Raw genomic sequence first — 27434 nt, 5'->3', positions numbered from 1 at the left:
ACCACCGCGAACGTATAAAAGTATTCATACGTTGTAGTCGTTCCGTGTCGTAGTTAATATACGTGTACGTGGAAGTACTTTGCGGAAATGCAGTGGTAAGTAAATAAATGTTATCGCATCTCGTTTTTGGATGTTAACGAATACTAATGATTTCTAATCGCAGACAGTCTCTCTTTTCTCTAGGTTATTTTTATAACGGTTTCGTAAGCCGAATGATGAAGTAGCTATAACTTAATCAAATAATCAATTTGAATTATTGAAAACAAGTAAAATATTTGAGAATGATTTACTAATCAGGACAGGCGGTAAAAAACGTAGATGTCTTGTACAGTGTTAAAAATAAGGTAAATATTATGTATTATATATTACAATTTTATTTTTAAAGAAGATTCGCATCATTAAGTGATACATTTTATATCACCCACTCTAACTTTTTTCTTATTACCCATCAAGCAAGAAATTTGACAAATTTAAAGTAATAGGGTGATTTTAAATTCAACTTGTTATTTTACAAAAAAAAAACACTCACCGTCCTTATACAAGCCATATCATAAAAAATCGTTCTCTTTATCAAAAATGAATATTTTTACTATTTTACCATTAGGTGATCCGATATAAAAAGTTTAATACAAAAGGTGTAGCAGTCAATGTTGATTTAATTTTAAGTATTTATTTATATACAAGTTGTGCTAAAAAGTCTACTACACCACAGTTTTATTTTTTGTTAATTCCTATTTTGCTGAGCCATTGGGTGTTGATTTTTTCTCCAAGATTTTCTATATCTCCGTTTAAAGTTCATGAACAGATTTTTCCAGTCCGTTGAGTTATAAAAAGCGGCTCCCATAATTTAGTTATATTTTAAAGCACACTAAAGACCATGGATTATTGTCTAACATTACGAACATCTTAGTCTTATTTTTAGCTTTTGTAACTTAGTCTTATTTTTCTCCCAATTTTTCCAAAACTCTTTTGCAAATCCTCAAGTGTTATTGCGTATAGAATTCAATGGAATTGGTTATTTGGCTAAACAACCTACCTAATATAAAGGGGTGTTTAATTCCTCATCAGGATTTAAAACTTTGCCTAATTTTCTCGGTCTTGGTTTGAACTTTTTGGAAATTGGCTGACAATGGCCTTTGTTTTGATTCATGCCTTAGACTTTAAAAAATACATAACTTGGCTCCCTTTGTATATAAATGAGTATGTGATATTAATTCTACAGATTAACTTAAACTTAAAACTTAAACTTAAATAAAACAGATAGAAGTAGGGATTCATGATGGAATTGCGTATGTATGCCACATATCTGCCACCAATACGTGTTAAAACTTGTCTGTTAATTCTTGTTAAATATCGGTGGTTAATGGCAAAGAAGCAAATTACTGCTTAATGTTAAGCTGCGTCTATACCATGTCGAACGATAAGGTCGATCGACAAATCTTATTCGACGCAATTAACTTCGACTCTTTCACACTCAGTCAGTGTGTATTTGTACATTTGTATTTGGTGTATTGGTTTGTATCTGATAAAATTTAAACGGCCATTACTATTATTTTATTCAATCGTATGCACTATTTTTTTGTTGAAAAATGATCAACAGTAAGCAGCTAAATATGAATTAATAGAGAAAAAAGGATCATTTAATTGAATGTTCATTGTAACCACCGCTCTTTGGATGCACATTTGTAGACTTTTTGTGGGGATCGTGTTTATGTGAAACCCACACCAGAAGATATAACAAATAGTAACGAAGAAAATATACGGAAAAGACTAAACATGCATAATCAAGTAGAAGGGTATATTTTTTCTCATTTATTGCGCCATGATAATAATTACATTAGTTTGAAGCACTAGGTATTTAATATTATTAACATTTTCTGTAAATTTAAAATTTGACTGTTATTTTCACCAAAATTGCTAATAACTCTCTGTTGCTTTATCTAACAAAGTTCTTTCTCCTGTTCATTTTTTAATCTTAACACGTTGTATTTTTTTGTAAGATCTTTCATAAAAAACATTAGTATATAGGGCGTATCATTTAAGAAAATCGAGATTTTACAATTTTAAATAATCCAAATATATTCGTTTATTTTGACCATCCTAATTAACGCTAATATCAAACATGAGTGATCTACCTTTGAAAATAATGGCGCTATAGCAATTTTTTTGCAGGTGTGAAAACTCGTATTTTTTTAGAAAAATTAAAATATTGGAGAAACCATTAGGTTTAGGTGTGTGTTATTATTAATTTATTCGTCACGCTTTTTAGAGCCACTCTGTATAATTTTAAATAATTTTCAATTGTGCATCCTAACTATCTTTTCTCATAACTTTTGAAACCAATGAGATAATGAATTTTATCGTTGGCTCATCCTGTACAACTATCGCGAACGATTTTGACGATATTAACCATCGAAGCACTATTGAGACACCCTGTATATTCTGGCGGCAATAACTTTTTAATGAATAAATACATGGACATGGGCGAGCACGTGGGCGCAAAATAAAATAATGCGAAGTAACTTACTCTCAACATTTTGTTTAGGATTTGCGTGTGCTTTGTAGGAGCTCGTTTGATAAAAAATTCAATAATTATAAGCGCCATGTGCGTCACGTGAATTTAAAATTCGCATTTTAACAGATTATGATTGTGATAAATCAGACACTTAGACCGCTAGGCTCCCAGGGAGTATTATGTTTTGTTAAATTGTTTAGTATTTGTGATTTAATTAAAAAATACACAAACAAAAATTATATAATAATTATAAAACTGTCAGTTCAGTTCTTTCTGTTACGATTTCGTTGGTTGCTTTTTTATTTAAAGAAAGAATTCAATTTTTCTCTCGACATTGTTTCGACGTTTTAATACACTATCCTTACGTTAGAATGTAGGAATAAAACAATGAATTTCTCAACTTGGTGCAAATTATTTTTTTACGTTTGTTTAGTTTTGCCCTTGCCACATTTAAACGTTAGTATGATTGAAATTTGCAGGGTAACACTATTACACAACATTTAAAAATATTCGCAATTTTCTGTTACGTTGGCATTATATAGAAAATATACAGGGTTATATTTGCCATAATAATCTCGATAATCATTTCTTATTTCTGTCGGGTTACCAGGATATCTTCTAATACAGGGCATTAACCATCAGCTATCAGCTAAGAAATTAGCTTCTGGACATGGCCGCCATTCTTTTTCAAACTGATGAAATACTTATAAATTCTCTTGAATTATTCACGGTTTTTGTCCAGGATCACTATTCTTGAATTTCAGAGAATAGAAAATAGCTAAAATTGTGAAAAAGTCAATTTAAAAAATTGTCAAATTTTAACTCCATATTCTCTTGGTTATAAATGTTAGGCATGGGGAATAAACAAAAATTGGTTTCCTTTTTGTCTTTTGTCAAGCCAAGACGATCTTCCGCACTGCCATGATATTTTTAATGTCCATTTTGAGGAGGATGTGGAAGGGATTTATAGCACAACATTTATTGAGGTATTTACACTAACAAGCCGTCTTAAAACTTATTAGAGTTGACAGCAAATAACTCAGATGTCATCTTGGCACTAGTTATCGGATCACTACTCTCCGTGGTAAAGAACATACACGTATATATAATATATTATAGACGGAGATAAAATTAGTGTTCAATGGTAGAAATGCTGTCAAGAAATGTCTCTATTTTATTTCCCCCAAGGGGTATAATTTTTCTTTTTTTCATGCAAGCGTTAACAGCGCGAACAGGTGGGTCAATAAGAATCAGTTTACAAGAACGTGTGTGAAGGAATAGTATATTATGCAAAAAGTGTGGTAAGCGGCATTTGATAAAATAATAATAATAATAATAATAATAATAATAATAATAATAATAATAAAATGGGATTACTAAATTCAGTACCATTCAAACAAAATATTTAGTAGTTGCCGTTAAAAATATTCGTTTATCGTTTCGATCGGTTCTGTTGTCTCTGTTTAACTGTGTACGTTAGACAGAGAGGATTGGATATGTCATATAAACAGCGGAATAAACACAATTTTATAACGTTATGTTGTTTAGTTAACTTTTCCAATTGATTTGGAATTTGGTTGGAAGAAATATCTTCCAAGGACGGAGCTTTTAAGAGGATTAAATATTTTAAGGTCGTATAAGCAAGAAAAACAGATCCTAACCTTCAATTCTGTTTTGTTTGTATCGATGAGACATGAATATTTGAAAATCGTACGATTGCTTTTGCAAGATATTTATATAAAAACTGTAAAAATCACTAAAGTTCATGCCAACGGTATGTACAATTTCTGTTGGAAACTCAAATTATAAATGTCACTTTAGTGACCGACTAGTCCATTTGATTTTAATTGTAGCTTGTAGCACGTATTATTTAAATTGTCTGATATATTGCATAACATTTTTCTGTATGTGTGTGTGTGTGTGTGTGTGACCGTCAGTTTACCGGGTTGCATACTATACTTTTTCTACAACCGTTAGTTTTTGGGTATATTTTCTCAGAACAACACGAATACATTCACCGATATGACTATCGGAAATGACAAACGTCAAAATTCAAAGCGCGGGAAATATCTCCGAAAACATCCGATCGCTCCCAAAACCGTGCGGTAGAATCCCGGAAATGTCCGAAATGGCTCGGATCCTTACAGGCGGGAGTAGAAAACACATTTTAAAACATTGAACTGTCAAAACTAGTGGTAATTATAAACGTTCTCACTTACCCGAAGTAGCCAATGTAAATTAAAATGGCCGCCGTTGCCAACAATGTTTTTTTTAAACTTCATGCATAGTACCTTAATTTTATTAAAGAAATATTACTTTTACACTTTGAAAGATGTTGGAGTTTTCGCTCTCAATTTAAGGTCGGGAGGGTGATTCCAACATTTGAAAAGGTTAACACAAACTCTCCGAATGATTTCCGACTCATATCAATAGTTCCCATATTTAGTAAGGTCTCGGAGACACTTCTAAAAAATCAATTTTTTCGATTTCTTAAAAAACAAAATGCATTTGTGATTCCCAATTTGGTTTGAGGACTGGCTGCTCCACTGTGCAGGCGGTTCGCAGAGTTGCAGGAGACGTGGTGAAGGGCCTGGAAAAGGGGGAGCAAGCTGCAAATATATCAAAAGTCAAACAAATTCACTAAACTTAAACTTGTACAATAAACTACTAGCTAACGTGAAAGTTCTAGGTAATAGAAAATTAAAAAAAACATCTGAACCTTTCTTAAAAGGCACTGCTTTTACTCGGTCGGGGAATACATGGGTACTCCCGCTGTGATTGAAGGCAAAAAGCCGTTTGTGAACGGCGTGCCTGTGAAATGCCTTTCTATAATTTTGTTGATGTTGCTTCCTTTTGTTTATTTTTTATATAATTTATACACTCATTATATAATTTATTCATTGTCTTGTTGTTTATATACATATTTTTCTACATACTGTATTTAAACTTGCCATAATTGTATCAACAAAACGTGGTCAATAAATTCTATTCTATTCTATTTTATAGCTAGCAGTTATAATTAATAATTCTCTTACCTAGATACAGGAAATGTATTTGTTAATCACCAAAATATAGTTTATTTTTGAATAATTTTTATTTGGGACTTGCTCCATTCACAGAGAATCGAGCTCGTGACTAAAATAGCGTTTATCAAACTTGCTGCATATTATTCTATTAGCGTAGTTTTTATTATTCGTGCTTTTGGCGAACAAGCAGTTTTATATGAAATGTGGTGCTAGACTCGCTGTTTGCTTCGATAACTGCAAATGCAATCCGATCCGATTGCAATGGCAATACACGGTTAAGCTAAGCTAAGAATTATTTTTGCTGTTAGTACTATTTGACACTATCGCCAGCACAAATGAACAATCGACGCCTAGAAACTTTTGTCGATTGATATTGCATTCGAGCTCCATTCCAATTCGATACTGAGTTTATTTAAGTTGGCAACACTGGGAGGTATTCTTTGGTGAAAGAGTTGAAGGTGGAGTTTTCCTTGCCCCTTTTTGTTTTTGAGTTCATTTTAAGGTACTCTGTATTTTCCCTACTGTTTATACGGTTCCTTTATGTGAAATTTTATAAAAAAAATGGTGTGCCCTTTAGAGTGATCGCCATTTTTAAATTTAAAATGATCCAAATTTCCAATCCAAAATCCAAAATTTGTGTGAAAATTAGTATTTTTTTATTGAAATTAAAATATTGGAAAAACTATTAGGTGTAGGTATATTTAAGTTATTATTAAAAAAGTTGAAGAATTTCAAAGCGAATTCAAATTTACAAATGATGTGTTCCATTTGCTAGAATGTATGTTTTATTCGTCACGCTTTTTGAGCCACCAATAATTTCAAGTTGTGCATCCTAAGAATATTTTGATTTTGATTTTTGAGATACGGGATGTTTTTGGAGGCCCCTCATATCTCGGTTATTCGAAAGCTTGTTTTTCTTTGTCTTTTATTTTCAAAATAGTTTATCAAATGTAAAACCATTATTTTTGCTTGGAGATGCGAACAGAATTAATTTTGGTTATTCTTATTGCCACTTGAAATTGACAGCTTAAAATTACAAGCCTGTCCTTCTTTTTTTCATGTCAAGATAGTATACTTTTTTTCTCATTTATCTTCGGAATTTTAGATAGTTCAGTTAAACAGTTCGGCAACATATGAACATTCTATTGATGAATTTATTATGGTGGACATAAATTTAAGAATTTAAGAAAGAGTTTTTGACATAAGTAATTGAAAATAATTTTCCGTTTCGTAAGGCCTCTATTTCACAGTTAATTAAAAATAATAAACAAAAAACAAAGATCAAAGCACTTTGCCTCACAGATGTATTTCTTCATAGAAACTTATTGTATATCCTACGTCATACTTTCTCGTTTTTTACAAACATAGAAAACTACAACATGGTTCGAAACTCTTTTAGGACTTCAAATTTACTCTTCTGGAAATGCTGTCATACCTTTAACCAAAACTAACCTCTAAATGCATCCATGATCACCATTAATGGTAGTTAATAAAAATAGAAAGCAATGGATGCTAGTAAAGGTTATATTGGTTTGTTTAAAGGTGGAATAAACGTATAGAAGCTGTAGTGACATATTTATTGTACACGATATAGACAATAAAAACACTAACTAACTAGCACACAATGACACAACACAATTACTATCATACGGATCAGTAGCGAAACACACTGTACAGCACCTTAAACAATTCACGATTTGGTATTTTTGGAACAAAACAACGCTAATATTAAACTTATTTCAGGGAAGCCGTTAAAGTTCTTATCGCCCTATCGCTGGTTCTGTGGATGTATTTAGTGTATCTTTGGATAAATCGATCCCACACCTATTGGTCAAGAAAAGGAGTTTATCAGCTCCCTCCTCACTGGCTGTTGGGTAACGTGAGAGACTTAAATCTGGGAAAGATTTCGTCTAAGGAGTACAGCAAATATGTATACAGGGAGATGCAAAACAGAGGTGAGAGTCAATAGTTTTACCAGACATTCACAATTCAGATCAGCATTTTTATATCTGAACATTAAAAAATTACCGACATCAAATTTTTCTTAAACTTTTAAGGTTGATGCTTATTTGGAACACATTGTGTTGACTCAAAAAACAGCAGAAAAATGTAACATTCACATTCTGGAAACTTACCTTTAAGTTTATGTAGATATTGAAATCAGTTGAAATTTTCAAATATCAGTTTTTCCAAGGTAGTTGCGATTATTATTATTTATTTTTGTGGAGTAGCGATTATTTCAAAATAAAATTATGGGACCAAGAATCAAATTTTATTTATAGACAAGCTGTTTTTATGAGTAATGAATGTTCTGTGTTGAAATAATGTTAACTAATAATGAACTAACATTCTTTTTCCCAAATAACGTGTAATAATTAAAACAAAATTATGTTTTTCATAACCAAGAGAAACTTAAAACATTAACCTCTAAAACATGAAGTAGATTGCAAAAAAACTTAACGTTGAATCCAAAATTAACAATGGGTAAGTTTCTAATACTGTTTAAAAATATTGTTATGTGACTATGACGATAATGACGATTTTTTTTTGTAAAATTTAGCTCTGTTATTTGTACTATTTGTATAAAGGTATATATTTATTTTGCCTAGCATTTCGTGTGGATTATTTGGTTAGTGGTGAGAGTATCAGTTTTTATTTAAACTCTTCTTCTGTACGCTGTACTTGTATCTTTTTAAGGGTCGTTTAAAAATTTTTCTTCAGATTTTAGTTCTTGTCTTGACATATATATTTAAAATTTTCTTATTGGCTGTTTGTTATTGTTTCTTTCCTGCTTTTCCTTTTTTGTTTGTTTCTCCGATCTGTTCCGTTTCTCGTCTTCTCTTGTTACAATGTCGCTTTCTTTTACTTCTTTCCTCATCCGAAATTCTTGTTCCTGCTTTTTTAATTAATCATTTCTATAAAGAAAGACAAATGATTAATCAACTCTCACTCTGACGGAAGATCGCAAAAGGTTGTCTACAACAACAGTAAATCGAGCACCCTTTCTCTCTAAGTACATGCTAATTTAAAATGACTTTCTTTTTTGTTTATATATGTATACGTTTCTTTTTCTGTAATTTAATTGTATCTTTGCCAAATATAGACTAATTTCAGTAACTAACTTAAAGACAAAAGGTGTTTTAAAGTGTTCAAAATGTAAATATCTTTTTTCTCGCTGTCCAATATTCTTTATAGAGATTCAGTAAAATTTTGGTGTTTTAAGTATGTTTTTTAAATATAATTAATATGCATACAACAAAATATTTTTTGTACATAATAAATTCTTCATTTGGAGTTGTTCAACGTAGTATATTATGCAACAAGTGCGGTAAACAGCATATGATTCACGAGTATATTTGAGTGAGTGACGCTTCCCGCACTCTTGATCGATGATTAAAAACATTTTTTATGTCTTATTGAAATATTGATCACGATAAACATAAACATCAAAGTGAAAATATTAACTTAAGCATATGTATGGCAATATTAAGCATATTTCAGGGATGAAGAATAAAAATAAGCTGTTAAAAAAACGTATATTTTAAATTGGATACTCTATATAGTATAGCTATTTTGGATTCCCTGGAAATTCTACGTTTCCTAAAATATTCAATATTTTGCAAACAAAATATCACTACAAAATTGCTGTAAATATTTTTTATTATATTGTAAAACGTGGCTCCAGAACATTCTATGGTCACGGGGAGACTATGTCCGTGTTTACTTTAATTTCCATTTTAATTTTTGTAAAAAGTTATTTTTGAAAAGTGAAATAAAATGTATATACACGAACTGCATTACTTGCAATCTTAATTTCATTCTATCAAAAATTGCCTATCGAGGTTTCTAAACTTTGACATTTTTTTAAAATAAGCATTATTAATTGCTGTAAACACCAGATTATTCTCAACTAAATGGAAAATAATATACAGGGTGAAAAAAAATAAAGTAGTAAAAAAAAAGGTTAACGTCATTTTATAAAATATACGTATACAAAGTAGTCTTGATCTTCAGGAAACTTATCTGCAATCCTATGGTCGGTCCCAACTTTATCAATGTTGAAAAGAATGAAAATGCTTCAGTCACTGTCAGAACCTTTGGCCGATTTTCGGAAAAGACGGAGCACATATCATTCTTAATATTTCTGGACGACTTTCTTGACTTATTTCAGCAACAATTAGTAGTTAACGTCTGGTCTTTAGACGGTGTGGTCCAACTCCTAAATAACAACCCTTTTGAAGTAATCAAACGTATTGGAGAGTTACTATCTCTTCTTTATTTTTTCATACAGGATTTTAATCCTCAGTCATTTTTGTAGTAACATTGCCCCCTACGGTTTACGTTATTTTGATATTTTGAAAACATCCTATCAGTGACTGTTTTTCAAAATACCTTAGCTCTAACTTACCATTCACACACAATCAGGATTCTAGGTCAACTTAGACTAACAAATAATTCGTAAAATGAAACTGCATTTCACACACCGTTTGTAACGAGGTTAGAACTATCCTATAATTTTTTTATCTTCTTAATGATTTTCAGGAGGGTTCCCATTGAGAATTGACCGTAGCATTAAGTACGCATTGCCCCCTAGGGATCCATAGGACTACTTGTATTTCCTTATAAACAATCAATCTGGTAGTTTTTAGCTTTACATCCACTAGTCTTCGACATATGGCCGCGAAGTGGGTGTTATTTTCTTATCGCATTAAGCTCATTTAATGTTACGTTATTCAGTATTTTAAGAAAATATTTTTTGGAAATTATCAACTGCCACTCAGAAAAAAAATGCTTGTCAATAAATTAATATCAACATTGAAAATCGAATCTGGCAAGGAAGTTGACTTATCTTATTTGTGATCTTAATTCGTCTGGGAATGTTCGTCTGTTAAAGGTCGAGGTTTGAAATTTTTAAGTGGTTCCAAAATTAGTATGCCAATTGTATCTTAAATATTATTTCTAGAAACCCGAATTGTTTCAGGTGTGACGCTTCTAGGAATTTACAACTTCTACGAGCCTCTGTTGGTGGTAAAGGACATCGACTTGATGAGACGGATTCTCCACACCGATTTCGAATACTTTTCGGATCGAGGTTCGTTCTGCAATGAGAAAGTCGAGCCGCACTCCGGACATGTTGCCAATGTGACGGGAGATCGTTGGAAATATCTAAGGAGACTTTTGAGAGTTGTTTTCTCCTCCGGTAAATATAAAGGGTGAAGCACCGTGAGACTAATGATCGTTGTTTTAGAAGGATCTTAATATGGGGTAGCGAGTATCTATCCTAATCTATGGAGGGTAGATAATTAAAAAAAGACATATTTTTGGTTTAATTTTTGTGTCAATCGGTAAAATAACAAATTTTAGACCACAAAATTATCCTACCTGTCTACGCAAAAGTAATATATGACGAAAAACTACCCGAAAATCATCAGAAATCGATAAAGTATTGTAGAATTCTATAAGAGTTTTCAATTTCAAATATACCGTTATATGTGGCAACGCCGCCAAGCGACATTTTATTTATATTTATTACGAGAGATAAAATATATTTAACGACAAAGAATTGATCTTTTTGAACTCTATTGTATTGTGGAGTGTAGATAAGCACATTTTTGAAAGTCTCCCAATTGCTACGAGCACGTAATTGATTGATAAAAATTTTCCCGTGTGAAATATTAAATTATCAAAATCCTAATGTATAGAGGTGGTATTTATGCTTTAATAGACAATTTAATCAAAGACGCTTTAAGCTAAACGTTAATAATAAAAATAAATAAATAATAAAAATATTATTTATTGCATGACGTCTACATATAGGGGAGCAATTATGATTTAATAAACAGTTTTATCAAAGCTTAATAATGAAAACGCGTAAATTTATACGCCTAGCTGGGTGTGAAAAAGGTAAAGTTTTGATCATAAAAATGTTATTTATTATATTTATTATGAACTATAGCTATTCTTCGTTTTACCAAAAATTTATGTTTAATTAATGTAGCGACTAACACAGAAAACGTGAATATCATTAAAAAAGTCAGTACATAATCTCATCAACAATAATCTGAACAACAAAATGTTTTTTTGAGGTTACTAGGTGAAGTAGTCACCAAAAGTGCACGAAAATGGCTCTGCTATCTACTAATTAGCCACATAGTTTATGTGAAAACCGAAATGAAAGGTACCTCCTACGATTTAACTTTAAACATTTCTAGTAGATCACTCGGTGGCAATCATCTGATTTTACTCATTTTGTAAACTGTTGTTGAGTAGTTTCAATCGTTTCCCATTGTTCCGCTGGCGTTAATCTACTGCATATTTATTTATACGTTCCAGTTCTTCGTTTAGTTCGCTTCTAAGATCAGACTTGATATTTTCATGACTAGTCTTGGTCCAGTTGTAGCTGGATAAGTTTGTGCCCTAGTAATACTTCTACTAAATCTTTTGTTGACTAGGATAAAATCAGTTTGGTTATGAACGGTGTTTTCAGATATGTCTTGTGGCGCTTTCCATGTGTATAGTTTTCTTGAATGCAAGGACAAGCAAGTACCCGTTATTTAAAAATGTTTTTCTTGAATAGGCAAAAACTATTCTTTCGACTATCCTTTCGTTGCCCACTTTGACATTAAAATCTCCTTGGATGATGTGTAATGATGATCTGTAATTTGGTTGCTTGTTGCCTTCAGTTAATGATTCTATTTCTTCATCTTGGATGATATTTATACTTCACTCATTTACATTGTTGTCCACGCCAAACCGAACACACTCTAATATTCACGTAAGTTCAAAATTTTCCGCCCAAAGTGGCTTCGAACCGGTACTACGATACTACTGATGTATTTCCAAGTTGTCGAGCCTCGTATAGGCTTTTTACATTCTATGTAGAATGAAATACCATAGTAGCGCCGGTTCTAAGCCAGTTTTGCCGAAAATAAAACCAAAATCTCCAAAATTAGAAAAACCCAATAGACAGATAGAATATGCAATTGCTCAATTAAAGATTGGAGGAAATTGAGCCGTTTTCCTTTTCCAGCACAAATGGCAACCATATTCGAGTTGGTAAACCGCTGCAGCTGTAAGCTGGTGACGCAGTTGCAACATTACTCTGACGCAAACAAAGCCGTTAACGTTCAGGACGTTTTGGCTCGATTTACCACGGACGTAATCGGGAACGTCATCCTCGGGATGGAGTGCGATACGATAGGCAACTTTAATTTGGACATCCTGAGTAACGGGAAAAAAATGACCAAAAGGTCGACTTGGAATCGGATAATCAGGGACCTTGTCCCGAGGTTTCCCAAAAGCCTGGTAAACGCGCTGCATCTCAGGCTGAGCAACAGGGAAGCAGTCGAGTTTTTCCAAAAATTAACCCAAGAAAATATAGGCCGCAGGGAACGTTGCGGCACTTCAAGGGAAGACATTTTGGAGGTACTGTTGGAGCTCAGGAATAAAGGTAAGAAGTTTGTTCGAAAGGGGGAGATATTGAATTTATTTGTTTTCGGGATGGTTTAATGTGTTAATATATACGCTGTCTAAATAAACAATTGATTTTCTCAAAAGCCAGCGCAAAAGTAGCATCCATTTGTTGACTGCTACCAAAAATATCAATATTATATTTGAAATTTTTATTGATTTTGGATAAATGTGGCTGTTCCTTAAATTCATAATTATTGAAATATGTATTTTTTGAGATGATATGTCTTAGTTTGAGCCCACTGAATCAATTCAAGTGGAATTGCGAATAATTCCAGTGGAACTTCAATGAAATCCAACAGACGACGTCGGCGGCCATTTTGTAGGCTATTATTAAATTTCGAGCTATCGAGTTGACGTTGGAATATATTGAAACTGGATGGGATCAGAAGTCCCGAAGTATTTAAAAACAAAAATTTTGAAATCTTTTTTTCTGGATCGATAATCGAACATCGTACATTCGATCAAAAAAAATCTTGAACCAGAAAACGCGCGAGATTTTGGGCAATAACTCAATATATGGTTTAGGCAAAAATATACAGGATGTCCCGGTTATGTTCCACAAACTGAAAAGTGCCATTTTCGGACTTAAACGACAAACCATGGCAAACGGAGACGTTTCATTTTAATGCTCTTTTCGAGAGTTACAATTTTTGCGTTTAGCGCTTTCCACTAGAAATGTTTTCTATTCAGGAAATATAATTAGTTCAATTTCCAAGTAACATTGGTGTACAAGGTAACGGACATTGGGTGTTCGGTATAAGAGAACGAACTAAGGGAACTTTTTCAAAATATGTTGCAGCGTTGCTAGATCTACACGAAATCAATAGCAATTTTGTTATTTCACTCTATACTTCCTTTCAAATTCGGATTGCAAAATTTTTAAATTTTCTTAATATTTACCTACAACTGTTTCCTGCGGTTTTCGTAAAAAAAATATATTGGAATTTGAATAACACCACGTTAGACAAAATTCAATTATTTACGTATATGACGAAGCTAAAAAGGCAATAATGTCTCTTTAACTATTAATTTAATGTTATTATCTAGACTTTCTAGACGAATTTCGTGAAAGTGAATGTGTAGTTAGAACAGAAAAATAAGACAACTATTTCAAAAAATATATCGATGAGGCAATGCGATAGGAAGAACTATACGTGCAGGCAGGCAAAACAACTTCCTGGTTTTCGTTGATATTGTTTGCTTGGGAAATTGACAACAATTTATTTATTTGATGATTTGTTCAATCAAAATAAACATTTTTAAAGTTATGTGGATTTTCTGGTACAACAAACAAAATATTTCTAAGATATTTAATTTAGTTATGTAAGCAAAAAATGACCACAAAAATCCCTCATAATTTGTTGTATTTATTTATTTCGATCCTCATAATAACGCATTAAAGTGCAAAGTGCAAATGATTTGTTTGCCGATTGGTTCAATTAAAATAAACATTTTTAAAATTATGTGGATTTTCTCGAACAGCAACAAAATATTTGTAAGATATTTACAATTGTAATAATAATTATATAAGAATAGTATAATGTAGTAATAATAATAATATAATAATATAAATAAGCAAAAAATGGTCACAAAAACCCCTCATAATTTATTGTATTTATTTATTTTTATTATATTTCTCATATTAACGTATTAAAGTGCAAAGTGCAAATGATTTGTTTGACGATTGGTTCAATTAAAATAAACATTTTTAAAATTATGTGGATTTTCTCGAACAGCAACAAAATATTTGTAAGATATTTACAATTGTAATAATAATTATATAAGTATAGTATAATATAGTAATAATAATAATATAATAATATAAATAAGCAAAAAATGGTCACAAAAACCCCTCATAATTTATTGTATTTATTTATTTTTATTGTATTTCTCATATTAACGTATTAAAGTGCAAAGTGCAAATGTTTTCCTAAATTCAACTTTTTTCTATTGTTCTTTTATTAATGTTTTAGGTTAGGATAAAGACATTGGGATGCGATTTTTATTAGCGTGTTGGGCATTTATATGACTATCTAATGAGGTGAAATAATTGTATCATTGTTGGTTAGATTATTAGAAAAACCCATCTGAAGACAAGGTCAGCAATCGCCTAGGAAAAGCCCTTTTTAAGGCACCCATAAATTTTATATGGTTTACTTTTTCTCAAGTCATATAATCATTTTGTAAAATTATCACTCGTTTACCTAATACAGGAAGAAATCATTGAACCAAAGGTAAAAAAATCAAAATTTGCTGCAAGTTTTCTGGGCAATCTAAAGCACTCGCTACAATTCTTATGCAAAAAATGTTTTTGTGTCCTCAAAAATGAAACATTTAATCTTTACCAATGCTGTTATCTATCAGATTTGTTTACGTAGCTTTAAGGACCAATGTTCACAAGAAACAATAAATTTTGCCACTTCAAAATAGGCCATGAAATTGATTTTTTTTGTTGATAGAACAAATTAATTGATTACTTAAAAATATATTTCACCATTTCAGAACCGAAGCTCTCAGAATTTTCAATTGCTTAAAACACAAATTTGAATTGAATTGGAAAAGGTGGCCATGACACAGATATGTGAATGTGTGTGGATATTATAAAGTTGTTTTGTTTTTGGTGTGTGCCTATATTATAACCTAATCTTGAGGAATTTACAAAACTACTGTAAATACAAAAGATGATGGGTTTTTTATCCATTATCTTTTGGTAATTATAGAATAGAAAAAAAACAGTTGCAAGTCTATTAAAATGATATAACTTATTTTGAACACACTCTAGTATCTAATTCGAATTCCGCTGCATATAGCTTTTACGTCATCTGTGTGTAAACTAGTAATTTTTAGAAAAATTAAAATATTGGAAAAATTATTAGGTTTTGGTATGTATAATTATAATAATAATATAATATAAAAGTAAAATATAAATAAATATAAATATATATATATATAAATATAAAAGTAAAAATAATAATATAAAAGTTGAATAATTTTTAAATGATTTGAAAACAAAATTTGATTAGGGTGATCCATTTAAACAAATTTATGTTTTATTTCTCACGGTTTTTTGAGCCGCCCCGTAAATTTTGAAATAATTTAAAATTGTGCATCCTAATAATCTTTACTAGTTTTGTATTCAAAATATAATAATAATCGACTTCATTCATAATCATCAAAGTATAAATGTACAAAAATATAAATATATATAGGGGAGATCTAGGTTAAGACTATTCGAACTTAACCTCGTGACTAAAGCTTAGCTTATGTAGATAGCGCGAAAACTTCAATTAAGATAAATTATGTGCCAAAAACAAACTAAACATATCATTATGCACTGTGTTCAATGTAATGACTATAATAATAAATTTATGCCTAGTAATAGAAACCAAAAAATAAATTAATTCAAAAGAAGAAGAAGAAAAAAAGAAACATATACAAGCGCCGTGAGTTACTATCCGTCTCTATCAACTTGTTATATAAATAAATTTTTAAAAGGGCTTTACCATTTTCTCATAACTTTTCTCTATCGTTGACTCACTCTGTACGCGGTATTTTTTTATGAATTTCTGACACTACATCGTAGGTTCGGATGCCAGTAAAGCGTTTTACGCTTTCTAACTAGAAGAATATGTATGTTCTTCGTTTTATGAGTAATCTAGCTGTACTTTATTTTATATTATATTCTCGCGATGAATGATTGTATACTGTTGTTTATGACAGTGCTAATAAAATAAAATTACATATAATTTTATGTAAAAAATGTGCAAAAAATGGAATATAGTGCTGCAAAATACGCCCCAGCACGTCAATAACTGACGAAATCGTCGAAGAAGCGAAAAAAATGGTGTTGAAAAATCGTCGAATCACTATTAGAGAAGTGGCTGATGCAATTTTATAAACAGAGAAAAATAAACAACTCAGTTACACTGTGGAAATATTAAAGTAAACTCAAATCTTATATGCTTACATAGTTTTTTAAAAACCAAAATATTTTTGGAGCTTCTTTAAAACTACTAGAAATTTTGTTAAACACTAGAGGCTAGAAACACTAGAAAACAGTTAATGGATTTTGCATTAGGATAATGCACCTGTTCACTAGTCGTTGCTTGGGTCTAACTTTTTGGCCAAAACCGAAACCACAATCATACCTCAGCCATCATATTCACCGGATATGGCCCCCTGCGACTTTTTTCTGTTCCCAAAAGTCAAGAAACCGATGAAAGGAAGAAGGTTTGGAACGATTGAGGAGATAAAGAAAAAATCGCTGGAAGAGCTCAAGAAAGTGGTTACCAGAAGTGCTTCGAGGATTGGAAAAGCGTTGGCACACGTGTACAACATTAATTTTGGTGAATAAATATAGTATATTATGCAACTCGTGAGTCAAATGACGTTTACCGAACGTGTTGCATACTATACTTTTTCTACGACCGTTAGTTTTTGGGTACATTTCTGCAAAGCAACACGAATACATTCACTGACTGTCAGAATTAACAAACGTCAAAACTCAAAGCGTAAGAAATATCTCCGAAATCAGATTGCTCCCAAATCCGTGCGGTAAAATCCCGGAAATGTGCGAAATTTATCTCCGATTATCATCATTATTTAATTGCACCCTTCATAATTGTAACGTCTTCTTCTTCACGTGCCATCTTCGCTACGAAGGTTGGCAATCATCAATGCAATTTGTATCCTTGAGACTGCAGCACGAAACAATTGGTTGGAGTTACATCCAAACCATTCTCTCAGATTACGCAACCATGACATCCTTCTCCTTCCGATACTCCGTTTACCTTGGATTTTACCTTGCATCATCAGTTGTAGCAATTTATATTTTTCTCCGCGTGTAATATGCCCTAGATACTGCAATTTTCTTATTTTGGCCGTATCTATTATTTCACGTTGCTTGTCCATCCTTACAAGTACTTGTTCGTTTGTCATTCTGTCCGTCCAGGATATCCTTAAAATTCTTCGGTACGTCCACATCTCAAAAGCTTCTAGTTTATTCAGGCATTGTTTATTCAAAGTCCAGGCCTCCACGCCATACAAGAGCATCCTCACTCTCAAACTTAAGCTCAAATTCCTGCTGCACAACAATTTCCTCATATTATTAAAAGCACTTCTGGACTTTTCTATTCTTATTCTGATTTCTTTGGAATAGTCATTTGTCTCGTTAATGTTCGTCCCCAGTAAATTATAATTCCTTTTTATATAATAATTAATTTTATAATTAATTATAATTGTAACGTCAAAATACTACAAAATAAGGAAAATGTCGTCTTTTTGAACACACCTCTTACGCGAAAAAGCAAACCCCCGACATTTCATTTCAGCAAGCGAAAGTCAAGAATACGGAAACGGGATGTCCAACGACACCTTCCGGTTCACTTCGGAGGACGTCGTGTCGCACATGATGTTGTTCTATGGGGCGGGGTTCGAAACGTCGGCGGCCGTGTCCGCTTTCACGTTGTACGAACTGGCAAAGAATCGGGACGTCCAGAGTAAATTAAGGAACGAAATCGACTGCGCGTTAGCGGGCAACGACCAATACAATTACGACTTGGTAGACGGTATCGGGTACCTCGATAATTGTATTAACGGTGAGTTCCGGTTTATTACAATAGTATTACTTTTAAGTAAGTAAGTAATAAGTAATATATATTTATTTAGCACTTGGCTATTTAGTCTCTTCTTGAACACTCTTGGGCAAGGCGCGCCCTTAATATTATCCGGCAGTTCATTAAAATTACAAACACCATCGTAGAATAGAGTTTTCTGTAAATTTGTTGTTTTTACTATAGAAACATTAAAGTGCTGATTGGAACGTATATTATATTGATAAAAGTTTGACCTTTTTTCCAACCATAATTTAAGATAGAATGGTTGGTGATCGTGCGCAATTCCATAAACCAACATTAAACTTGCTCTTCTAATGAACTGCCCGACATTTAGCCAATTTAGCTGGTCTAACATACTCTTTATAGGAGTATATCTATCACAGTTGAGGATGGATTCTCTTAACCCTATTTTATTGTAACTGTAACTATTATAAAATTATACTATTATACACTAATATCCTAGTTCACTGCGACAAAAACCGCGATACACGGTTAAAGTTAACAAAGGAGTTTTTCAAAACCTGATGCATATCATTTATATAAATAATAAATAATAGCGGCCCCAACACGCTTCCCTGCGGTACCCCCCATCTGCTATCCCTATGACTAGAAACATTATTATTTGGACGCAAGACGGTTCTTCATTCGCAGAGGCTATGCGCAGACATTCCGCTGCCACGACGTTCCTCAGAAGGAGGTGCGTCAAAAATTACGCCGTCAAGGATTCGAACCTGGTGATCGAAAGAGGTACGCGCGTTTGGTTTCCGATGTCGGGATTCGGGGCCGACCCGGAATATTTCCCCGATCCGGACAGGTACGACCCGGAACGCTTCAACAGCGAGAACAGGAAGAACAGACCTAATGTCGTGTTTTTACCTTTCGGGGACGGGAGGCGCAAGTGCATAGGTAAATATCCTTGAAAATGGGCTTATTTGTATAACAAAGTAAAACGGCGTATAAAAGACGTAAGAAACTAGCGGTGTATAAACAAAAATTAGACACTTGGTTTATTTATTTCCATTGGAAATGACCGATTGGAGAGCCCGAAGTCACTCGAAGTCGAACGGTGGGGCCAGTGGCGTTACATATAATTCATATTTAATGAAGCACTTTTTCTTTTATACAAATTTTTGTACACTATTGGGAGACCAAGACATCCACTGGTAGCCTAGGAACAGCACCTAAAGGAAAGACAATTCCTACCACTTTGTAACGATTAATGGTGTATTCATGGTATACATAGGTCGAACAAATAGGGCACAAGGAAAAGAAAAATCCAACCAGTTCTGTTACCGTTACCTTTATCTTTTGGTAATTACAGAATAGAAAAACAAGAGTTGCAAATCTGTTAAAATGACATAACTCATTTTGAACACGCTGTAGTATCTAATTCGAATTCCGCCGCATATATCTTTTACGCCATCTTCGAATAACGCCAATTTCAAATATACGTTCAAAAATAAGGGCGCTATCGTATTTTTCTTTTGCAAGTGTGTAAACTAGTATTTTTTAGAAAAAATAAAATATTGCAAAAATTATTAGGTTTTGGTATGTATAATAATTAATACAAAAGTTGAGTAATTTTTAAAGGAATTCAGCCGCACCGTATACTTATATAAAATAATTTTAAATTGTGCGTTCAAATAATCTTTACAACTTTTGGATTCAAAATCTAATAATAATCGACTTCATTCATAAGAATCGAAGTATAAATGTACAAAAAAATAGAAATATATACAGGGGAGGTTAAGACTATTCAAACTTAATCCTGGTAAACGAAACTAAAGCCTAGTTTATTAGATAGCGCGAGAACTTCAGTTAAGATAAATTATGTGTCAAAACGAAAGTAGGCAACGGCACCTAAAGGAAAGACAATTCCTACCACGTTGTAACGATCTGCGCTGTATCGTGGTATACATGGGTCGAAGAAATAGCGCACAAAGAAAAGACAAATCCAGCCAGTATCTAATAAGAGTGCTGTTACAGTCTAGGCAACTTAAGAAAGTTAATGACAACTTACTTGTATGCTTAATATAATTTGATTAATGATACCACAATATGACCACCCAGCTTTTGGTGTCATTAATCATTACTTCCTGTCATTATCCTTCCTTGAGTGATCGATAAACTGACCATAAACTGTAGCTATTATAATCTATGTAGGGGGGTAATAGCTGACGCTTAGGCAGAATCACAAATAGAAGTCAATCTATTAATAATAATCAGTCTGTCTTTATTAATTATTAAACTATACTTGTTTACCTATGAAATCAACATTAATAATTATATCAATGAACACGTATTAAAATTTTAATCAAAAAGGAAAACATATATGTTCGTAATTACCCTTATCTCTTGCGGTAAATGCCGAGTTAATTTTTTTACGAACGATTTGGAGAATTTACAAACGTAGCCTCCTGAAGAAGACCCAACACACACACATAATCCAGCCTTCGGTGGGTGGATCACAATACTTTTCATATATTCATCATTTTCTTTATCACATTGAAAATTGTTTAAGTTTTTTAAACCTTTTGGTCGTTTCTCTTTAGTGTTTTTTGTTTCTTATTTGTAATTTTTGGTCTTTTCTTGTTCTTTCTTGTCTATTTTATTGTGTTCTTTTTGCTCTAGGGTTACTTTTTGCGGTATGAAGGTTAAAATAATGGAATGTTTTTGTGCTGGTAGGTTTTAAAGTTGATACTTGCACTACATCACTAAGTGGTAGTAAGAGAGATGGACAAGTTTGATTTGTTATACTTTGATTACATTAGTTTCACTAATACAGACGTAGATATTGTTTCATTGAAATCGTCAAAATTAGCCACATATTGGTAAGTTGTAATATTTCCTGAGATTGTATTGTATCTGTATCTGTATCTGTCTGTACCCGTTTTTCAAGAGGAGAGACTGATGCGGAAATATCACTAGAACTTTAAAAAATGTTTTTCAATTTATGTCGATCCATTGGACAAATTCCAGCAGACTTAAAGCCATTCCCAACTTTTTCAGTACTTGTGGTCAAGGAACCACGTTATGAACTGGTACATTTACCTATTTGTTTTAATCCTTTCGGTGCGAGAATCTTGCAATTTCGTTATACAATACTAATCCCTGTTTCATCAATATTGTAGATTGAATTCGACTTAAATTGGTATTTTATCGTGAGTGTTTTTAATTTTTTCAAAAATATATCGGTTTGTTCTTGATTAAATGATATTTATTGAACCAGTTCGATTCCTAGAGATCCATTGAAAACTGACTTCTTACCTCTTTTTGGCACAGACTTTTTTACTTTATCAAAAAGGGTCGCTCTGGGGATACCATAGTTCTCAGCCACCTGAAAAGGAATGTTTTTCTCTTTAATTTCTTGCACAGCTCTTTGTAAAGTTTCGATGGTGTGAGCTGGTCTTTTTTCCTTAATATATTTTCGATGCATCTGTAATAAAGAACTATTACTACAGGTTTTGATAAATAAAGCAGTAATTACAAAAATAATGTAAAAAAATAGATTTTGATAAATAATGGAGTAATTATGGACGTCCTTATTTACCCTTGGCCATTTCTGCGCAATTGATCCAAACAAGTTAGAAAAAGTACAAGGACAAAATTTTTGGGTTAACAAATTTTATCAAGGCTAACGGCTGTTCTATTTACTCGCCATGAACATCCAAATCGATAGAAAATATGACTTTCTAACTGACACTTATTTTTTTTGGCTAAAATGCTTTCTACTTGGGCTAGGGTTTTAATTTTAGATAATGCATTATTTATTCTTTGAATGGTGTTGGTCATATTATGTGATGCATTGAGGAAAATAGTTTCAGTTACTCTTAAAAAAATGGTAAAGGTTTTGCACTGCTTCCTGATGTATTACTTTAAAATCATTATTGTCAGTGAACTCACCCTGTGTATCAATTTCCTTATTATTTACAAATCCTCTGGGTTCCTCCTACGTCGGTTGTTGCTGAATCGAAACAGTTTCAGTTAAACTCCGAAGAAGCAAAACAGGATGATTGGTGAAACGATTCATCCAGAACCGACGCAGGAGAAATCCAGGAACTTACCGTAGCATATGGAAGTTTCTTTGAAAAATTGTCAATTTTCTTATCTATTTCATCCAACGTTGTAATAATTCTACGTTCAGGTACTGTATTTCGATATTCACTGTGAATATCATGTTTAAAAAAAGTTTAGCTAAATCTTGTTTATCGTCTTTTGTTAATAACGATTTGCAAAAACGACCATCCCTACCAAATGGACACATTCAATGTCAGTACATACTGTAAACAGCATTTGATTGTCCGATTCCGACGTCGTGTTTTATGGTAATTTTTGAAAACCCATAAAGTCGATTAAAACACAAAAATGAAAAGATCTACACCGTTCCAATACAATGTCTAAATATATCTATATATACATAATTATTCGTGTTGTTTCCATTACTGTTCACGACGGCTTCAATGTGATTCTCGATAAATGTCTAAATTCTGATAATTAGGAGTATTTTCATGACCATGTTCTTGAATTAAACGTTGAAAATATTCGGTACAATCTTGATCAATATTTGCAAAAATCACTTGTCTGAACGCTAACGTAACGCTGTCTATTTCATGAAATTTTGGAAGACCCATAACCACCGCCAAAATATTTGACACACATAGAATATGCCTAAACTCTACAAGTAGAATGTCATTATCTCACTTTAAAGTACGTAATAACTCCCTATAGTCATAATACATTGCCATTTTTTGTTTGGAATATTCGAATCGTATACTATTCTAACTTAACCTAACACCTGTTTTGAAAAACAAACATCTAGTGAGCGTATGTGACAATATGAGGTCTGACAATGACGTCGTAATGTAATTTTAATTTATCGTTGGCAACTAGCATGCAGCACAGCGCTGTATTGAGGTATACCACAGTCACAGCGCTTGTGCAGTTGCGTCACACACAGTGACGAAATCAATAATGATCTGTATTGGTACCATAACCACAAACACTGACAACAAAATTTCTGGACTTTAGGATTTGCCTTTCGATTACGCGCTATTTACTCGAAAAATGTAGGATTTGTCTTTCTTTTATCCACGTTTCTCTTGGCCGCTATAGACCACGATATAGTACGACTTTTGGAGTGTCTGCGTTGTACAATTGTAGGAACAATACCAATCGTCACGTGCTGTCCCATTCAGAAATTACGCGGACCTTATTAGTCTAAAGACCTTGTGTGATTATATGAAACTTGCCAAGTACTGGGCAAGCAACGAGTAGCCCTCGACTTGTAGTTACTTGGAAAATTACTGGCACTTGCCATCGCGTGTACGTGGTCCAGTGGTGTACTTTTTTTTTCTTAAAAATGACTGGAGGGGATTGGATTGGCATACCCCTATCTTCGTAACTAAGTTTAAAGAAAAACTTACGCAATGGCAGTGAAAAAAATTATCCTATTTTTTTTTTCATAAAACTTATGTATGCAAAGTAAATTTAAAAAAATATATATATTTTGTACCAACATTGTACCACAACTGTTTTCTAGAACAACTACGTTTTAAAAATAATTTATTAATAAACATTTGTGAAATTAACTAGGTAGGACGAAAAGCTGTCCACCATTAATTAATTAAAAATTTTGATTAAATTATAGGGAAATATTTTTCAAAAATGATAGGATAAAGTGATAGTCGCGGGAAAAAAAAGTTGATAGAATTAGGTAGAATATAGAGTGTTATTATCTAAGACATATGCTTAGTAGTTGAGCAGTTGGAAGGGCGTCGCATATGATTTCTTGTTTGCTTGAAGGTCGTAGACTGTGGTAAATGTTGATTAAATGAGATATTTTGCACTGTCATTGTTTTTATTATTCACTTCCATAAAGTTTCAACTGGTCAAGTGTCTCCAGTCGTCTTGGGGTACATACATTGCTGTACTCTGGTTCGCATCTCCAGTATATCTGGGTTGTATCCAAATAAATACAGTATTCAATGTTCAATGAATACGCTACACCATAGTACAGTAGACAATTCAGTTCACTTATAGAAACGAATGTCGACGTTACGCTACTTAAATAATAAAAAAAAATGAAGAGGAAATAAATGTTTGTGAAACTTCTACACCACATCGAGAAAAACAAATTGCAAAAATTTGTGAAAATAATATATGGAGTAAAACCACATACACTCAATATTACAGCAAAGTCAGTGACAAGAGGCAATTTCCATTATATGAATCATAAACAATGAGTTTGGTATATCACTCAAAGAAAAAAAGAAGAATAAAAAAGAAGCAAGACAGATTTTCTTATAATAAAAACCATTAACAAGGAAGTGCAGGAAGATTTAAAATAAAACTTTCTCCTCTAAGGACATTTAGTAAATAATGGATTCTTCATTTTGAATTATTTTTGGCAATGTGACCCAAGTAATAGACAAAATTATTAAAATACTGGTATGTATCTCCAGTCCTCTTTAGGTGTATACAATAAATAGAGTACTGAAAGATGCTCGACCAGTTGAAACGTTATGTCACCGCAGAATAGTAATAATTTTATTCTATCAATTGCCTGGTATTTTGACTCATATTGTACTTTTATACTGGACAAAGATCATTAAATAAACTTATAAGTTTAAATAAATAGTACCAAAGACGATAAAGGTTAACCACTAACTTAATATGCTCCAATGCCCCTTTAATTTTAAGGTTTCCGTTTCGGACTGCTCCAAGTGAAAGTAGGCATATTGGAGATCATAAGAAACTTTGAACTATCCCTCCGATCCAGTAGCTCGGCGACTCTGGAACACGCGACGGAAACGTTCGTCCCTTCACCCAAAGATGGCGTATGGGTTCATTTGAAGAGGCTCAATAACAACTGCTGATATAACAACGTGCTGTGTGCGTGTGGCGTATGTTTTCGTATTTCTAGACTGATTTGTATTATTCTAGTGCCATTCCGTCCTTTACATAAATATTATCAGTTATTCTTTAGAAATGTTTGCTAGTCCTAAATTAAGCGCTTTGTGAAATTAATTAAATATTCTATTTTACCGCAGCTGGAGTGAGAGCTAGATATCACAGATTACAAATAATAATTTTTGTACCTGTCTATGGAAAACAATCACTAATTTCGATGGTACGCCCAAAAAATGCAATTGTTTTATTATCTCCTTCAAATAATAGTCAATTTGCGATACAATTGGTTCTTGAGAACCGGCATTCGGTGCAATTGTTCCTTAATAAACAAACTACGACTTTAAATACGGCATAAAGCATGAAGCAAGTTTAGGAAAATAAACAAAGGAAATGAATCCGCGACAAGCAAAGAATCGATTTCCTAGAATTGCCTTATGCCTATAACCAGGCTTTTGTTTAATAAAACTTTTATTATTTAACAGTATTTTTATTCATGCCCTTATAACTTCCCATACAAATTTTGAATGATCTTTTTAAAAGAAATCGACAGAGAAAAGCTACATGAAGACAGACAGACATTTTCTGCTGCAACTAACAGCTGTCAAGTTTTGAAACAGTCCACAAGATGGTGTTTAGATTTCGATCTGCTGTGTTTGGTCAACAATCTGAAATGAAACCTCAATAAATTTTCATATACAGATTTTCGTCGTAAAAAAAGTGTTATTGATTGCGGTTACAATATTTGAGGGGTTGAAACCATCAAGACATTATGTTTCGGTTCACAGATAACTTATAACATACCGATCAGTTACTAGCCACACCAACTAAATGTTGAGATTCGTAATGAGAATGTCGAAATATTGTTATTATTTGAATTGTATTTTACTTTATATCTCGTTTGTTCAATCAGTTTCGGAATATAGTTCTATAATTTGTTGTGTGGAGTTCATATAAAACGGATGGAGTCCATCCTGAGAGTTTCCTAAACATGCCTAAAGGTTTGCACCTAGATCTGGAGCAAATTATGACTCAGTACAACTTACACACATTACATTACGGGATTGGAGAGAATATCTGGATATTGGTTCCTCTTTTAAGATTGTTAATAACCTAGTTATCTCACCCGACATACTGGACAATATGGAGTTTTACCTCCTCCACATAGAGATTCGAGGTGATCTCCGTTCCTTCATACAGTGATTTTAATGGTCGCCGTTATCAGAAAATGATTTATAATGTAATAGTTACATTGACCAATAAGTGTCCAGAAGAAGATGGTCCATTTTCTCGTTTATTTTAAGTGTGTACTCCATGCATTATTGTTAACTCCTTGTAATTGCTATTGTACATATGGAATTTAGTTTTATTGTCAGTTCTTATATCCACCAACCTTATTAGTTATTTCGAATTTATTAAAAATTCTATAAATGGTGTGCCCTTTGATATATAAAAAGAACATTTATTTCAATATTGAATGTCAATGCTTGTTTTTCCTTTTTCGCTAAAATGGCAGAGAGTAAAAAGCACTGCAAACATCGTTATGTCTTGACATCAACCCAATCGAAAATATATGGTTGATAATGCTAAAGCGGCTGTATCGAAGAAATTGTATGCCTCAAAACAGCGATAAGCTATGGCAAGGAATTCAGGAAGTATGGGAAGAATTGTCGTTTGAAGAAAACTTCACAACTCCTTTCATGACCATGAGCTGGAGATTTCAAACTGTGATCGATGCGGATGGAGATTGCACAAAATATAAAATTCCTTGCACGTGTTTCTTTTTGTCTTGTTAATGTTAAAATGTTGGGCAACTGCTGATAAGGATCAGCCGTCTTTTAAATTTGTTACAGTTCTTGAATTGACGTAAAGTTGTTTACTTGGAAGTTAAAAATTATC

The 27434-nt window shown here is 32.6% G+C and overlaps 1 protein-coding gene across 3 annotated transcripts; it reads left to right on the top strand.

Moving 5' to 3' along the window:
- On the top strand, positions 1-25983 carry LOC132707428 (cytochrome P450 6a8-like). 3 transcript variants are annotated; one of them, XM_060679286.1, is made up of 7 exons: positions 1-95; positions 7285-7496; positions 10523-10741; positions 12572-12991; positions 18345-18611; positions 19281-19535; positions 25329-25983. In XM_060679286.1, exons 1-7 carry the CDS (start codon positions 88-90, stop codon positions 25502-25504), a joined length of 1557 nt encoding a protein of 518 aa, XP_060535269.1. In that variant the 5' UTR covers positions 1-87; the 3' UTR covers positions 25505-25983. The 3 variants fall into 3 exon arrangements, with proteins under 3 accessions (XP_060535269.1, XP_060535267.1, XP_060535270.1); XM_060679284.1 differs by lacking the exon at positions 1-95 and adding an exon at positions 219-344; XM_060679287.1 differs by lacking the exon at positions 1-95 and adding an exon at positions 4227-4289.
- Positions 25984-27434: the final 1451 nt, after the last annotated feature.

The sequence above is a fragment of the Cylas formicarius genome, unplaced genomic scaffold (assembly GCF_029955315.1).
Source record: "Cylas formicarius isolate icCylForm1 unplaced genomic scaffold, icCylForm1.1 PGA_scaffold_9__14_contigs__length_23061073, whole genome shotgun sequence".
In the NCBI taxonomy this organism is placed as follows: Eukaryota; Metazoa; Arthropoda; class Insecta; order Coleoptera; family Brentidae; genus Cylas; species Cylas formicarius.
The sequence above is the reverse complement of the archived record's forward strand: the minus strand, read 5'-3'. Positions and strand labels throughout refer to the sequence as shown.